This window comes from Carlito syrichta, unplaced genomic scaffold (genome assembly GCF_000164805.1).
Source record: "Carlito syrichta isolate Samal-C Ts95f unplaced genomic scaffold, Tarsius_syrichta-2.0.1 Scaffold305718, whole genome shotgun sequence".
NCBI lineage: Eukaryota > Metazoa > Chordata > Mammalia > Primates > Tarsiidae > Carlito > Carlito syrichta.
The window spans coordinates 741,861-753,525 of record NW_007249814.1 but is presented as its reverse complement, the minus strand read 5'-3'; the positions used below and the strand labels follow the sequence as shown (position 1 = coordinate 753,525).

The 11,665-nt window shown below is 44.1% G+C and overlaps 1 protein-coding gene across 4 annotated transcripts in view; it reads left to right on the top strand.

The window, feature by feature from the left end:
* Positions 1–3,520: 3,520 nt before the first annotated feature.
* Positions 3,521–11,665, top strand: part of KITLG (KIT ligand) — a 169,933-nt gene continuing 161,788 nt past the window's right edge. For all 4 annotated transcript variants that reach the window (XM_008062471.2, XM_021714705.1, XM_021714706.1 and 1 more), the window contains exon 1: positions 3,521–3,733. In XM_008062471.2, the coding sequence (XP_008060662.1) occupies positions 3,719–3,733 (15 nt within the window). In that variant the 5' untranslated portion in view covers positions 3,521–3,718. The remainder of the gene's footprint in view (positions 3,734–11,665) is intronic.

The window sequence follows — 11,665 nt, the reverse complement described above, 5'->3', positions numbered from 1 at the left end:
TATACATTTTTAAAATATGCATTTTTTTTTTTTACAGGAGAAAGCATGAACACAGTCCCCCACTACCACAAATTATGCAATTTTCCACATTTGCGGAAAGTTGCAGGGGTCAGCACATTCAGAGTGCAGTGGATAAACCTTGCCCTGAGTAAAACACCCTCTTGATCATGTTGATCATGGTTTCTCCCTTGCCAGGTAAAAATATACACTCTAATAAATACTCACTTGATAACATAAACCAAAATATTCATATTTGTGCTTCCTAAAATCATCTTGGGAAACTTTATGGTTCTAGATAGCACACTGCTAAATCCTGTATTTGACAGAACCTGCAGTAGAATCTGAAATAGAACCACCCTTCCTCAAAATCATTTCCCTTTCCATGAGACCATAATGATGAATTTCAAAAATATAGCTTCTTTGTGCTAAATATGGATATAATATTTGATGCAAAAATGATTCCTAAGGGCTCGTTGTGTTAAGATTGCGATTATAAGGGAGGAGTCATTAATTAAAAGATTTCCCAATACTGTCATATTTGCTGCTGTTTTCAGCCTTTTTTCTACATATTTTATTTTATTTTCAAATGTATTTTGAGTCGGAGTCTCATTTTGTTGTTCAGGCTGGAGTGCAGTGGCACACTCAGGGCTAACACAGTCTCCCAAAGTGCTCGGATTACAGGGATGAACCACTGTACCTTTCTACTTTTTAAAAAAGGTTTGCAGCACCTTTTGGATTGAAAGTAAAAGCAATTGTTTAATCATTTCAACTTTTTTCTGGTCCTTTCCTCACATATTTATTTTTGTGAACTCTGGAGGAGAAGGCAGCCTTCTAGCTGGGAAGTTCTGGAGCCACTGGTGGGAGCCCCTTGAAAGACACACAAGGGACAGACTGTGTCTGTACTTCTGCTCCTGTTCCCCCCAAATTTGTTTGCTAATGAGTAAAGTAGACAGAATAATAGTTCCCCAAAGACACCCATGTCCTAATCCCTGGAATGTGGTAATGTATTGTAATACATGGCAAAGAGGGGTAGGGCTGCAGGTGGATACATTTGCTCATCAACTAACCTTATAACAGAGGGATTATCCTGGATTATCTGGGTGGGCCCAATATAATCACAAAGATCCTTAGAAATGGAAGAAGGGTCAGAAGGGAAGGTGATGGCTGGGTCCAGTGGCTCACACCTGTAATCCTAGCACTTTGGGAGGTTGAGGTGGGAGGATCGCTTGAATCCATGAGATCAGCAGCAGCCTGGGCAACAGAGTGAGACTCGGCCTCTATGAAATGTCAAAACATCAGCTGGGTGTGGTGGGCGTGACAGTAGTCCCAGCAACTGGGGAGGCTGAGGCAGAAGGATCACCTGAGCCTGGGGTGTTGAGGTTGCAGTGAGGAGTGAGTGTGCTACTGAACTCCAGCCTGGAAAACAGTGAGACCCTGACTCAAAAAAAAAGGAAAAACGAAGGTGAGAGTGGTTTGGAGTGAGAAGGACCAATTCCCCATGACTGTCTTTGATGATGAAGGGACTGTGAGCCAAGGAATGCAGACAGCCTCTAGATGTTGGAAGGCAAGGAAACAGTCTCCCCTAAAGCCTTCAAAACAAAATGCAACACTGTCAACACCTTGATTTTAGCCCAGTGAAAGCCATTTTGGTCTTTTGATCTCCATTTCTAATGTAAATTCATTTTATTTTAAGCCACTACATTTGTGTTAATTTGTCACAGCAGCAATAGAAGACTAAGTGAGCTTTAAAATTGATCTATCTTCTTATCTCATGGCTACAGGTTTGGCATAATCATTTTTTAACAAAGGCACCTAAACTAATTAAAGCAAATGTGAAATCCTACTCTCCTACTAAGGATAACTAATTCCAACCTAGTGCAGTGCCTCATGCCTGTAATCCCAGTACTTTGGGAGGCCAAGGCAGGAGGATTGCTTGAACCCAGGTATTCAAGACCTCGTCTCTCCAAAAAAATATAAAAATTATCCAGGCATGATGATGCACGCCTACTACTTGGGAGGCTGAGATGAGAGGATTGCCTGAACCCAAGAGGTCGAAGCTGCAGTGAGCTATGATTATACCACTGAACTCCAGCCTGGGCAGCAGAGCAAGATTTCATCACCTAAAAATTAATAATAACAACTAATTCTTAAATTTAAACATTATTATTTCTCCCTAAGATTACTGATGTTATTTATCCTGTTCACATTTTCTTTTTAAAAAATTAATAAAATGCATCTTAACACTCTCCCGTTATAGAAACAAATACAGAAGCATTTTGGAGAATCAATAACCTAATTTTCTTTAAGGCCTAGATTGAGATCTCTGACGTTTACTAGCTGTGGTTGTTCAGCAGAAATTAACCTTTCTAACCCTGTGTTTCATCCTTTGTAAAATGGGAATAAAAATGAGAGGATCCGTACAATAGATTTGTGTAAAGAATTTAATGAGATCATCTCTGCGGAGTTCTTAGTATGACTCCTGGTACATTAAAAAACGCATTGCATAATGGTGTTGGCTATTACTGTTGTTGCATCATCTTTCTAATTTCAAAAACTTTCTAACCAAAAAGCACAGTTTTAAAACTCTTGCTGTGCTGGAGATCTGCACATTTAATCATCCATCGCTTCACTTTCCATTTCAACTTCAATTTCAAAAAGCCCTTCGGAATAAAGCATCTCCTTAGCAATACTTAACCTTAAGTCCACAGTTCTTTCATGATTAAAAATCCATTCCCAGTGTGGTGGCTCACGCCTATCACACCAGCACTTTAGGACGTTACATCGGGAGGATTGCTTGAGGCCAGGAGTTTGAAACCAGTCTCTGCAGAGTAGCAAGACCTCGTATCTGGGGGGGGGGGGGGGGGGGGGAATCAGGCATGGTGGCACGTTCTGTCGTCCCAGTTACTCAGGAGGCTGAGGTAGGAGGATCGCTAGAACCCGGAAGGTTGAGACTGCATTTGGCTATAATCACAGCACTGCACTCTAGCCTGAGACCCTGTCTCTAAAATGTTAGATAAATACACTTCATTACTAACGTAACTGCTAAAAAAAAAAAAAAAAATAGACTGGTAAGACAATGGACTAACAATCTCGATCGCAATTAAACTTTACGTCCCTAAGGCAGAGCGAGGTGAATTCCTTCCCGGGAGCCGAGCGCACTCCTCTCCGGCACCGACTCCGCGTACACAAGGGGGTTCCGGGACCCTCCAGCGCGCGAGGTGCTCGTTCTGTTCCCGGGCGGTGCCAGGTGAGCCCCGGCGGATCCTGGGGACCGAGTCGGGACTTGCCGCGGCGGCAGGTGGCTCGGCCTCGCCCTGGGCGCCCTCGCGCTTTCGCGACCCCCCGCGGGTGCGCGCCTGGGGCCTCCTCCGTCCTCCTCTGGTGGCCCTTGCCGCGCTCCGGCCGCGCGCCAGCCTCTCCCCGCGCGCCCCGGCCCGCATCTCGCCTGCCCCGGGCTCAGGAAGGGAAGGAGGCGTGTCCCGGGCAGGCGGGAGCCTATAAAAGCGCGGGCGGCGCGGCAGCCGGGGCTTCACTCGCCGCCTCGCGCTGGGACTGGGAGCGCCGCGGGGAGCTCGGCCGTGGAGAGGGCGCTGCGCTAGGGCTGCCCAATGCGTGGACAATCTGCCGCCGCGGCTCGTGCACTATGCTGGGGCTCCAGGCCAGCTGAACGCCGTCGCCACACCGCTGCTCGGGCTGGATCGCAGCGCTGCCTTTCCTTATGAAGAAGACACAAGTGAGTCGGGCGCTCCCGGAGCGCGCGGGCTCTCCAAGAAAAGCGCGCCCGGAGCCCCGGGGAGGCCGGCGCGCCCTGGGCCCCGCAGTCGGGCTGGGCCGGGCCGTGCCTGCCGGGATAGGGGGCGGGTGGGGAGGTGTGTGCGAGCCCCAGCCGTGCGGAGCCGGTGTCAAGTTTGGAGCCGCGGCGGCCGAGTTGGGAAGTGTCAGTCAGGAACCGCCATCCCCGTCTGCTGGGAGGCTACGGGAGTAGGGGTGATCGCGGGGAGGCATGCGTTTGCTCGGGAAGCAGTTTCCCGGGGAGTCCCGGAGATTATGAAACGGCTCCCCACGCGCCACCCTCGCTCTCGGATTCGTTGATGCGGCCCCGAGGGGTGCGCGGCAGCGGCGGGAGCGAAGCCCACCCGGAGCTCCCGGGCTGCTGCGCTCGGCAGAGCGGGGAACCTGCCCGGCGGTCTGAGAAACTTGGCTCTCTGCGGGATCTGACGAGTTTGCGGCTCTGGACGAGCTCTAGAGAGCTCTGGATACCTCCGCAGGGCACGCACCATGCATACCCCTTTTCCATTACAAAAGAGAAAAATGGGCACCTCTCATGATAGTTCCTGAGATAATTCCCAGTGCTGCTAAACTGTGCATGATACAGAAAGCGCTGTGGGTAAAGCACCACCCCGGGATACAACTAGATTTTTTCCCCCCTCGAAACAAATATCTGATTATGTGTTTCGTGCTGTGTTGACTAGGCTGGTGTCGAACTCCTGGCCTCAAGAGATCCTCCCGCCTCGGCCTCCCAACTAGCTAGATCACAGGCGGGAGCCACCGAGCCCGGCCTGGTTCGTGGTTTAGAAAGGGGGCGCCACGGTGCCCCCATCTACAGCTCTTTTCACCCCTGGAGGGTCTTATTTCTCTCCCCTTAGGAACTGTTCTGTGTTATCTGCAGCAGGTTGGGCAAGGCTGCCCTTTCACCCCCCAGAGGTTCTAGCGGATATTGCAATACCTGAAATATGTCGTAGGGGTGAGGGGAAAGGAAAATTGGGGGCTTGTATGCATCGTCCGTTTAGGATGAAGGCGTCAATGTGCTGGAAATACTTTATTAAATGAGCCACTTATTTTCAGCAGAAATCTAGGCCTAGAAATGTACACATTAGGAAGAAACTGGCCTCTCGCACCAGTGTAGAAAAAAGCTGGGGGAAGGGACATCACCTGGCTAAAAGAAGGTTTGTAGTTTCCAGGGCACACTTTAGGAGAAAAGAAGCTGGGTGCCTGTCTCCTCTCTTGCAAGCAGGTTAGCTTTTAGGCAAAGCTCTGAACAGCGCACCTGGGTGCCGTTGAAATGCAAATGTTAAAGATTCTTGCAATAAAAGAAAAGTTTTATTGTAATCTCTTGATTTTGTATAAGCTTTCTGTGGAATAATAAAAGCAGGCGGGGAATTGATTTCTTTTCATAGTAGCATCTGCTTGTATGAATGGTAGTGGTGAGAAACGGGTGGAGGAAACCGTTACCTTCTAGTTCAGGAAAAGAGCCTCAACCTTCCTATTTAAACAAGAGCACAGGAGACAGATCAAGTTAATGTCCAACACTCCAAAGCCAGGCCATGTACTCTCAAGTCACTTTGAGAGGCCATAGGATGGATGATCCTTGCACCCTTGCTTTGCAAAACAAATGTGAGCTCTGTAATCGCCTTTTTCGCTATGATTAAACAGCTGTGTAAATCGGATTACATGGAATCATTCCATTGAAAAGTAGAAAGCGGTCCATCTAGCCTGAAATAGTGTGCCTGTGGCACTAGTGGCTCAGTGCTGCCGACCAGAGACATTTGAGATAGCTAAGTATTTTAGAAATGTGACCTGTTCGGACCAAGTTAAAGTGCAGGCCCTTTAGGGGAACTTGCTGGTGTTATAGGGCTTATAGGCGAAGGAGGACAGTGCCCCTGTTGAAAGAAGGCATTCATTGCCCAGGCTCGAATGACCTTCAGGGTTTCCTTTAAGGCTACTTCTGGCAATTCCACATTCCTGTCACTGAAAAGGGGGGCAAAGTCAATAAAATAATCCGTGGAGATGCAGGAGAGGAGTAGATCCTTTTTGTATTGCCCCATTTTCTAATCCAGAAGTTGCAAAGAGATTTTCTGGGCAACTCTGCATGGATGGAGAGTTACAAAAGGAAATTGGACACTTAGAAGTAGGATTCGTCTCTGTCGTGAATCTTATGTTATCCTATGTGATGAATCTTATGTGATATTTCAGGGAAGAATATCTATTAATATTCAGTAGTTTACATAGCCATTTATAAATACGGCATCAATGCCAGAGTTCTGATATAAGGTAACTGGTTCTGTACTCTTTCATTACTCAATATATAAAAAGCAAATTTAGTAAAACTATTTAAAAAAGACTTCCATTTGAATTGCACAACTCTCTAAGAATCATGGAGACACCAGGCATTCCAGCCTTTCAATCAAGCTAAGTAAGTGTGAAAATTCCATCACCAACCACTTGGGGTTTGATGAATGATTCTTTCTTTTATTTAGCACGTGTGATGGACTTGAATATTTGGAATATAATTACGCAGGCAATAGCCATGAGGGGCAATTGTGACAATACATTTAATCACAGGTTCACAGAAATGAATGTCTTTTGCTTTTTCAGATTTCTATTTGCTTGTATTTTATCCACATTGTGTGGTTTTATAGTTTCTAAAAGGAGTTGTGACTCTGGTTTGGAAAGCACATCTGTTTCATTGTATAACTATTTTAAAAATAATACTCTGATATACTGGTTTATTAAATAACTATGGGGGCGCCGTATTTTGCAACACCAACTGAGATTTGGTGAAAAGTTCCATCAGCTTAACATGTCCGGTGTTACATTTATCAATGCTGTGCTTACATTTCAGTTTTGGAAAGGTTTGTGAGAGTTCTCACGACTGCAGTCAGTTTCAGAAGTACTGACACAGGAAAGGTTCATCTTGCAAACAATGTAGAAAAGGCCATTTTAGGCATACTAGCTCTCAGAGAAGAAGCAAATAGAATGTTAGCAGTTTTGCTACTGCAAAGAAAAGATCCTTTTTTGACTGCATGGAGTTTGTCATGTGGGTGACTATGCAAGTTTACTTTACAGAAAAAAATTAACATATTTATGAAAAGAGCATTTTTTAATCTTGTCCTTAAGATCACTCAATTTGGAATGTATGCTTTGAGTAATTCTAATTTATGTAGCTTTTAATTGATACATTCTGCCAAGACTTTAAAAACCAAGTGCTAAGTCGATTACATTTAACATAAAACAAGGAAAATAACCATATGGAAATCTGAAAAGTCTGGGCCAAACCAATTAAAATTGCTAAATTTTATTTATATCTAACTGCTGATTTGAAGACAGCAAAGTGTGAGTCACATTTGTTCTTTAATAATAGGTGATTGAAATCTTTCCACAACTATAAAGCACATTAAAAAAAAAAAAAAGAAAGCACATGCTTGCCCAGATAGCATGTCTGAGTATTGGAGGTTTCTTGCATGAATTGGTGGGTCCTACTGCCTGTACCTTCCCCATTTGGGGAGCACTTCAGATGTAATTGGTAAAAGGATTTTAGACGCTGCCTTCTGAAGACATAGATTCCAATTCCTGTTTTACCACTTGCGAGACAGATGACCTTAGGCAAATGGTTAAACGTCTTGGGATTTCCGTTCTGTAATCTGTACAGTGATCATAAAATAGTTACACTGATTTTTCTCCCATAGTGTTTGAAGGACTACATGAAATTGTGTATATGTCTTTATACCAGCACGGTGACTTACTGTAGTTATAGTCTGAATTTACTGTTCCTGAGAAGAGAATGCCTGCTGGCTAGCTTTTATAAGCCAGCAGAAAATTGGCTGTTGCAGGTAAATGATGCTTAACAAGAAAAGCACAGACCAAGTTTCCCCAAATCTAGATCCGTTGATTCAGTGGCTCCTGTGATAGGCTATCTGTTTATAGACTGAAATTAACACATATCAGGAATGTGCAAAACAAAGGTGAGTTGCGGTCATAAGAGATGTTAAGTTATTTTAGGTTTTACTTTAAAAGTAAAAATGAGTGGGAGAATTAGCTCTGAAATAGAAATAGAAAATGGAAATATCACTGCCACTGATTCAGTTTCGTATTTCCATACTCTTGCTTTCTAAGTTCTCCTTGTCTGATTCTAAGGGTTTATTTTATTTGTTTGAGGCTCAAGGGTGTTGGTCAGCTTCCTGTGCTTGGTGTTCCCGCACTTACTCCCCCCAGCGAGGCCATGCATTCATTTCTGCAGGGTGTCTTTGTTGTCTGTACCAGGCAACGTGCAGTGACATTTTTTTTTTCTCATTATGCAAGTTTGGGACTTTTTTTTTTTTTCTTTTCTGGATTACCTTAATGCTCCCTTTTGTAAATTAGGGTAAGGCATCAGGATATAAATCTCTGAGGAGTGATCTTTTATCTTTCTTTTCTAGTATATTAATCATGAGCAGCTGTAGGAGACTCTGTTCTTGGTCTTAGTCACGTGTGTAGCCAGAACGATTTATAAAACAAATTGAGGGAACACTGAGGTACTTTTATAATATATGCTGCCTTCAGGGCTGTTTTGTATAGACTTTGTTTCATAGAAACCATTGACTGTAACCTTGCTGATTTATGGATGCAGCAAGATGTGTTTGCCTTTTCACTTAATTATGGGCATACTAAAAACTGTTTACAGGGGCTGGGAGCTAGAGAGAATTGTCATTATCCCATCTCTACTGATCTCTTTCTCTGCAGAAGAAAAGGAGGTGGGGAGTGATTTTTCTCCTAATTAGGGCTCATGAGTCTTTTTATAAAAAAAAAAAAAAAAATCACAATGTGTGTCATCTAAGGGAAGATTGTTCTTTATGTACCTCTCTTTGTCCTTCAGCTACACTTTACTATTTTTCTAGGCTGTCACATTGGCTTGGGTACTAGAAGATTGAGTCCTGTTATTAACCTGGATACTAAGTTGTATGACTTTGGGAAATTATTTGAACATCTTCAAATCTCCTTTTGCTCAATTATGAAATGAGCAAGTAGGACTAGGTGATTTCTAAGTGCCTTCTGGTTCGAAAATTCTCTGTTTCTAAAATACTAGTGAAATAGAGGTTTGAGCCAGATGGCATTTAAGCTTCCTTTAGTTCTGAGATTGATGCAGTTGCTTCAGTGTGAACATAAACTCTAAGCATTGTTTTATGATCATGAATGAGCCAATTGGGAAAAATGAAGGAGATTTAAATTTAGACTGTTCTACTTTTATCCATTTCACCTACTACTTGATATTTCTCTATTAAAAGTATGGTGTTTACACTTTCCAATTTTAGCAAAATACATGATTAAAGAGGATCTTTACTTTCTTCTAACATTTTAAGTTCTGGGAGGAAGAATTCTAAGGCAAAGTCAGCTAGCCAGAGGGGATAACCTTGCTTCCCTGCACTTGCCTGTCTTTTCTGCCCCTGAAGTCTCCAATACTGTGTGCATGAAGTTGAAAACACCCGGAGTTGAATGAAGAGAGCAGACCAAGAAGGAGCCTCATGGTATTGCCGAAGGAGCATTAGTGGGGACGGTCAGAGGGACAGACCTTTGGCTCTGCCTCAAGGTGTGTGACTTTGGTGGGCAAGTCCCTGAGACTTAGTACCTCTGTCAGGCCCAAGAGTGGATCCTGAGAAGATAGTGAAGATGAGAGGCTACAGCTGGGACAGAGAGGTGGAAGGAGAGAGAGCCCCAGGGAAAGGCCATTCCTTGTCAAGTCTCTCCTTGTCCATCTCTGGCCATGGTCCCATGCCCTCCCTGGAGCAACACTTGTTCACCTCTGTTCCTTAGCTGGGAGGTGGGGCAAGCCTAGTTGCTAGCAGCAGTCTTTTCTTAGAAGTCAGATGCCATGACAGCCCTTTTCTTCTTATTGACATGAGACTATTCTAAGATCAGCTGGACCCTCCCCCAGCCAGGAAACCACAGATGTCTCAGAAAATAAGGCCTTGACAATGACAATAATGCCCGTCTCTAAGCACCAGCAAAGTCTCTAGTGAGCTATCCACTTTTAAAAAGTTCACAATTGAGGCAATATTCTAGGCAATTAAAAGAATAGCCATAGCTATCATTAGGTTATCTGGATGCAGGAATTCAGTGCTTGACTTTGCACATGTGACTGTCGCCTTAGGGCGGCTTGGGAGATGTTGATTAGAAAGTGGTTGTATGGGGAGGGGGCAATTAGTAGCATTTTCTGTGTACTCGGTACACAGACAGGACCTCAAAAATCTGCCGGTTGCCTCACAAAGAATTCCTTTGCGCTCTAGGGTGACCATGTAAAAGGGTGTGAAAAGATGACTGCAGGCCCAGGGGCAGCTCTCACTTGAAAAAAAAGCAAGCCTCAGTTACCTTTGCAGAAAGGGCATCCCTGCTGCAAAACTATGTCCCTGTGCAAGTCCTGGAAGAAAAAGCACAATATAGAGGAGGGCGTTGTTTTTGTCTTGTGTGCATGTACCGTGCTGCGTCTTCAGGAACTTTGTTCATCTTCTGAACAAAAGTCCTGTGGGGGCTTAGAACTTGTGCCTCTTTTTCTTCACCTTGACATAAAATCCCTGAAGCAGACAACCTTTCCATTTCACTCTTTTTTGGTGGGGGTGGGGAAGTGGGGGTGGGAATCAAGGTCTCACCCTGTACCCTAGACCAGAGACAGGAGGGCGGTGGCATGATTGAGGTTTATCAGTGGCACAACCTCAAACTCCTGGGCTCAAGTGATCCTCTTTTCTCAACCTCCCAAGTAGCTAGAACTACAGCCTGACTACACCAAGCCTGGCTAAATTTTTTTTTTTTTTGAGAGACAAAATCTCATTGTGTTGCCCAGGCTGGTATTTCACTGACTTTAATCAACTCAGGGCCGAGTTGCATCTTATTATTGGCTCGTTTCACCTAAATGTGTGAGTGGTAGTAAGCCAGGTTGTCTTTAAAAGTTAAAACCGAACATGGTGGGCTATTGTGAAGGAGCCTCATAGGACCAAACTGTACTGAGTTTTCCCTTGTTTCCTTGGGGTTCCTGTTTCAGTGCCCTCTCCAGCAACTGCCTTGGGAAAACACACAGATTCCTTGGCTTCCAAGAAGCATGCTACAGAGAAAGTGTGCTTTGTTATACAAGCCTTGCCACCCTCCTGGGATGTGTTATCCATATGGGGGTACTGGCTTTTAAAATTTATATTCACTGCAGAGCTTTAAATAGAGGAGCAGGGAGAAGGGAAATAGGAATGTTTTCATATAAAATAGTTTCTAACGTGATCTAGAAAACCCAAGGATTGCAAAACAGACTTCAACAGTCACACATCATTATTTATGATTCTGTGTAAACCTACAATTTAATGCTTCTGAAATAGTAAACACATTGAGATTTCTTTTTCTGATGATCAACCAAAACCCTCTGTGATTGCTTTTTTGTTTGGATCTCTGACAATTTCAGAAAACTTCTCTATTCGATAGGTCCTATTCAGAGATCTTTGATGGGTTTGGCTAGGCAGAGGACTGACCCTGCCACATATGTCCTCCTGCTGTTTGTTAGAAAGATAAATTATCACGCTACTGGGCATTGGTTGATGCTTTCTGCTTCCAGGTGATAGAAAGTGGGACCCAAACAATGCATGGATACTCAAAGGGTTAGGCAACAATCATAAAAAATGAAAAGAATTTATTAGTATAATATTTTAATATTAGAGTGACATTAATTCTGTGTAGAAAAGCACAGAAGTACAAAATAGGGCTTATGGAAACTTTCCGTTTCTGTAACAAATGGTAATTTTTTTTTTTTCAATTCTTTTTTTTTTTTTGAGTCAGAGTCTCACTCAGTCGCCCAGACTGGAGTGCAGTGGCCGCTCCCGGCCACCGCAGCCTCGGCCTGCTGGGCTCCGGCGATCCTTCCGCCTCAGCCTTCCAG